The sequence below is a fragment of the Spermophilus citellus genome, assembly GCF_964194105.1.
Source record: "Spermophilus citellus genome assembly, contig: SCAFFOLD_483, whole genome shotgun sequence".
In the NCBI taxonomy this organism is placed as follows: domain Eukaryota; kingdom Metazoa; phylum Chordata; class Mammalia; order Rodentia; family Sciuridae; genus Spermophilus; species Spermophilus citellus.
The window spans coordinates 54,226-60,225 of NW_027672852.1; the positions used below are offsets into that span (position 1 = coordinate 54,226).

The window sequence follows — 6,000 nt, forward strand, 5'->3', positions numbered from 1 at the left end:
CCACATCGTGTTTGTCACTTTTCTAATTTATCCATTCTTACTGGGATGTGATGATACCTCATGTATTTTTTTTCTTGTGGTGCTGGGGACTGAACCCAGGGCCTTGCACATGCAAGGCAAGCACTCTACCTACTGAGTTATTTCTCCAGTCTTCCTCATTGTATTTTTTATTTGCATTTTCCTGAAGGCTACTTATATTGAATATTTTTCTTCATGTTTGCTGGAACTTTTTGTTTCTTTTGAAAAACTGTCTACTTCGTTTGCCCACTTGAATGGCATTACTTAGTTTTTGATTGTTTGTTTGGTGTTATGATTTTTTTTGTTCTTTACATATTCTAAATATGAAGATTGTATCAAACACATACTGGGCAAAGATTTTCTCCCATTTTATAAGGATTCCCTCCCCCCTTTTTTTCTTTGCTGTTCATCAACTTTTTAGTTTAATGGAATTTTTAATTTTTACTTTTTGTGATTTCAAAATTCTGTCCAAAACATTTGTTGTCCTTACAAGAGTCTTAAATTGCTTTCCCTTGTTTATTTTGTAGTTTCACAGTCAGGTCTTTTACCACTTTTGAATTGATTTTGAACAGGGTGAGGAATAGGGATCCACTTTCTTTGAGTACTGAAAATTTATAATGAGCTTTAAAATTGGGATGTATGAGTCTCCCAGTTTCATTCTTTATATTTTTATTGAAAACAAACAAACAAACAAACAAACCGTATTTGGTATTTGAGGTTGACTGAACTTCCATATTCACTTTAGGCTTATTATTACATCTTTTTCAAAAATGGCATGTGGGAATTTTGGTAAGATTTACATTGATATGTAAATTAATTTGCATTTTACCATTTCAGCAACATTAATCTTATCAATAAATAGTCAATGCCTATTTATTCTTTTAAACATTTTCTATAGTATTTTCTGCTTACAAGAGATATTTGTTAATTTTTTGCTATGTATTTAACATTCGATACTACCATAAATGGAATTTTTAAAAGTAATTTTGCTTTTAATATTTATTGTTCAGCTACAAAAATTGTATTGATTGGTGCTATATCCTGCACAAATGCTGAACTTTTTTATTTAAATCATTCTTTCGTAGAGACCTTAGGATTTAATTCACACAAAGCTATCTATCTGTTTTTAGAGTCAGATATAGATTGATAGTTTCACTTCACATTTCTAATATGGAATTTTGTTGTTGTTGGGTACCAGGGATTGAACTCTAGGGCCCTTGACCCCCGAGCCACATCCCCAGCCCTATTTTGTATTTTATTTAGAGACGGGTCTCACTGAGTTGCTCAGCACCTTGCTTTTGCTGAGGCTGGCTTTGAACTCACGATCTTCCTGCCTCAGCCTCCCAAGTCACTGGGATACAGGTGTACACCAACCATGCCCAGCTCTTATATGGATGTTACTATTGTTTTTTTTACTGATTCAATATCTTATTAAGTCTTTTGAGATTTTCTATGACTAAGTCAGTTTTGATGGATGTTATGTAAAAATTTGTTCACATTCAGTTGTTCATAATATGCCCTTAAATTTTTCTAATTTTTTTGTGGAGTCTGTTTTTGTGGTCTCACTTTTTTTGATATTTATTAACTTGAGTACTCTCTCTTTTTGCTTGGTTAATTGAACAATCAATTTTGTAAATCTTTTGAACAATCAAGTTTGTTTTCTTAATTCTTTTGTCTATTTGTTTTATGCTTGTTCTATTCTTTATTAAAATTTATTCTCTGTGCAATTTGATTACAGCTTGCTTCTCTTTGTCTAGTACTGTGTTAATTTAGGAATTTGTTTGGGCAGTTTTTCTTTTATAATGTAGGCCTTTGTGGTTATGAATTTTCTTCTGAGGGCTACTTTAGCTGCATCTCATCAGTTTTGGCATGGTTGCTTTCATTTTCATGTTTGATTTTCATTTTTATCCATTTAAACGAGTTTCTATTTTTTTCTTTTTCTTCTTCCTAAAGAGTTCACTAATTGCTACATGTTTGTAAATTTTTAAATTTTGTGTTTTATTAACTTTAGTTCATTGTAGTTACAAAAGATACTTGTCCTAATTTCAGTGCTTTAAAATTCATTGACATTTTTATGGCTTTAAAATGGCAAGTTCTGCATAATGTTTCCTACACACTGGAGTAAAATGTGTATTCTACTCTTCGGGGCAGAATATTCTATATAGTCCTCTAGACCTAGAAGAGTTATACTGTTGTTCAAGTCATTTTGTTTTGTTTTACATGAACTTTCTGCTAGACATTTCATTCATTCTTGAAAATGGGATATCACAAATTATCCACCCGTTTTTGGAGAAATTTTTCTTCCCTTAATCCTGATAGTTTTCACTTCACATATTTTGGAGCATTGTTTTTTTTGACATGTATACATTTATAACTTAGTTTGTGAGATTGCCCCCTTTATTGATATGTATTATATATTTTAATTTTATCATAAATGTGCATATGTATTTAATATATAATTTAATATATGTAATTACGAGTATATATCATGTTCTTGCCTCTATCTAACAATTTCTGTTACAGCTGATTTTGTCTGACATGTGCATAGCCCTCCAGCTGTTTTCTTTGTTGTTTTTTATTTGTTTTTACTTGTACTGGGGGTTTTACCCAGGAGCACTTTACCACTGAGACCTATCCCCAGCCATTTTTATGTTGTATTTTGAGGTAGGGCCTCACTGACTTTCAAGGAGCCACCTGTGAATTACTTGGGGGTCATCTATTTATCCACCTAAACTATTTTCTTGTTTTTACTTTTTCTTCTTCCTAAAAATACACTGTCTAATTGCTACATGTTAGCAAATTTTAAAATTTTATGTTTTTTAACTTAATTTCATTGTAGTTATAAAAGATACTTGTCCTAATTTCAGTGCTTTTAAATTTATTAACATTTTTTATGGATTTTAAATGGGAAGTCCTGCACAATGTTTCCTACACACTGGAGTAAAATGTGTACTCTACTCTTTCGGGCAGAATATTCTATATAGTCCTGGAGATTTAGATTTAAACTTGGGAAGTATTGCAGCTTCCCAAGGTACATTAAATTGCCCAAGGCACATGATCTCTAAAAGTTACAAGGTGATATTCATTGGCTATGACCTAGTTTAAAACTAGCCACTGCAGATTTATGTTCTTTGTTTCAGATTGCACAGGGAGATCCTTCTCTTCCTTCTCATCAACTTTGGCAGAAGAAAGGATTGCCATAACAAAAGTTGAATCTGCAAGGATTACTGCACAGCTTACTAGAATTAATCCACAAGAGCCTATATATTGATTAACATTTCCCACTGTTCATACTCCCACAGGAGCAATATGGCAATAATTGGGAATTATTGAGTGGCCTTGCCTACCTTATTCTCCTCAAAAGTCATCAACTCCATACCATGGCTTTATTGCTCAGTTAGTTACTAAAGGAAGAACACGAGTTTTGCAGAGAGTTGGGTCATAGCCTAATATTAATGTTGGCCTTTTTCTACTCAAGAGCATGATTGGCTTTGGCAATCTTCTAATACTTGGCAGATAGCTTTTGCTAATTTCCCTGGTCAAATGGAAAGCCATTACCTTCATTAGAAAATTATTCAGTTTACTCTTGTGACTACATTTATTTTTCCCAAAATTGTATGTACTTAACCAATAGTTGGAGATCTAACAGTATTTGCTGATGGATCGAGTTCAGGAAAAGCAGGTTTCTATAGCCATGTTTATACAGAGATAATGCAGACAGCATATACTTCTGCAGAATGAGCAGAAATTTAAGCTTTCATTTGGGCTTTAATTCATTTTGCAAATTAGTCAATCCATATTTATTCTGATAGTTTATATTGCAGTTGGAGTCACAAAAAATATTGAAACATCAACTACTGGGAACCCACCATTGCAAGAGTGTTTCAGACCTTATAAAAGACAATTCAAATGTGTCACCATCCATGTTTCATTAGCCATATAAGGGCACATTCTAATATTCCAGGTCCTTTAGAATCAGGTAATAATAAGATTGATAAACTTATTGCCATTTGTGAATAAATGTCTTTATATGATTGTGCAAAAGCCTCACATTCTTTACATCATCAGAATGCTTCTAGTTTACATAAAAAATTACTATTCCTGGGGAAAAACTTGTCAAATTCTACATCAAATCTCACAATATTTTATACATATTTTATGTTCACCAATGAGGGTTAATCCTATGGTTTATTACCAAATCAGTTATAGCAAATGGATGTAACTCACATTGGTCAATTTGGCAAACAGTGTTAAGTTCATATTATTGTTGATACTTACTCTAGATTTATTTTTGCCACTGCCTGTGTAAGAGAAAATACTCAGCATGTTATTTCTCACTGTCTAGCTACTTTTGCAGAATTAGGATGTCCTTTACAGATTGAAATTGATAATACTCCAGCTTATACTAATTTTTCTTTTCAGCAGTTTTGCCATCAATTTTGTATTGATCATAAAACAGGTATTCCATAGAAGCCTCAAGGTCAAGCCATTGTAGAATGAGCTCATTTATCTATTAAGCTACAATCATAAGGCCCCACAAAATAACTTTAATCGTGCTTTAATTTTTTTTAATTGTGACTCTGAAAGTCACACTTCAGCCAAAGGACTCATTTCTTCTACTGCAGCTGGTCCCTTGAGCCAAGGTTTGTGGAAAGATTTACAAACATAATAACAGAAAATATCAGATCCAGTGATAATATGGGGCAGAGGTCATGCTTGTGTTTTCCCAGAAGGTGTGTCTCATCCTATTGGGGTACCTGAATGTGCTATTAAACATGGAGGACCTAGAACCGAGGTTCAGGTACTGAAGATTGATCCAGAGATGTCAGCCCTGACCCCCAGCAGGAAGTGAAAGCTACAAAGGAGGAAGAGGATGAAGAAGGCCCAGAGAGACTGAATGTTGAAACTACCATTATGGAGGCAACTGTAGAATCTAACACTATGGCCTGAACAGATACTTTGACACAAGGAGGAACGAACTCTGCAGCCACAATGTTTGTGGCCATGTTAGCTCTGTTGAGCTGTCCAGTAAATGGGATCCAGGGAGAAACCAATTGGACATATTTCCAGACCCACCTTTGGTACACCCAGTGGTGTGGACCGGAGAATCCATCCCAGAATTTATGAATGATACTCATGTACTGTGTGGTTTTACAGATAACTCGGATTACACCCAACCCTGTGACTGGATTTAGTTATACTGGTTACAGTGGACAACTACGTATATATTGGTCCCATGATAAGCATGCTGGCTATCTAGGGGTATCTTCTGAAGAAAATAAGCATATCTGAGGTCTAGACCAGCCAATCGTACTGGACCCTGGGACTGTAAGCAACATGTCCAAACAGTTATTAAAATGGGACTTTCTCATAAAAAGCTAGTCATTGTCACAGAACGTCTGCCAATACCTTACTGTCCTAATCATTCTGCAATAGAATTTGGCACCTTTCCTAAATGGATAGACTGTGCAGATGTCTTGCCAGTACAACAAAAAGGTTCTAGAAATAGTGGATACATTTTAGGCTGGTCTCCAAGAATTGACAAAATCAAGGACATAGGATGTCATGATTCCTGGAGGTTTTGTTGGTAATATCCTAACCTTCAGTGAAGGTGGTATCCAAAAAGATGTTTGGTGCTTAATTGCAGCCTCAGATTTCCTATATTACACTGTCAACCGTATGCCTGACTTTGTAGGCAGGGTGTGTAAAGAGGGTTCCTGGTATTGCCTGCTGGCTGTGTTCAATCTCCTTATGTTTTAATTACTGGAAATGTGAGAGTTAAAAGAAAGGATGATAAATATCTTGTAGCCTGTAAAAAGTGCAATTTACCTAATTGCATCACTAGATATAACAGAGGGGAAAGAAACATTAATCCTTCACCAGTCTTCCTTCGTCATACTACCAGTCAACATTTTAGATCCATGGCATGCTGATGCTGGTGTTGAGGTTTTACAATAGACACATGCTCAGGTGACCAGACTT

The 6,000-nt window shown here is 34.7% G+C and overlaps 1 protein-coding gene across 1 annotated transcript in view; it reads left to right on the top strand.

Moving 5' to 3' along the window:
- The window catches only part of LOC308640526 (zinc finger protein 670-like), a gene marked incomplete at both ends in the record, with an annotated part of 39,854 nt that extends 34,984 nt beyond the window's left edge, over nucleotides 1-4,870 (top strand). Inside the window, one exon of the mRNA XM_081312400.1 lies at nucleotides 4,752-4,870. Coding sequence (XP_081168526.1) covers nucleotides 4,752-4,870 — 119 coding nt within the window. The remainder of the gene's footprint in view (nucleotides 1-4,751) is intronic.
- Between the last annotated feature and the right edge of the window lie 1,130 nt (nucleotides 4,871-6,000).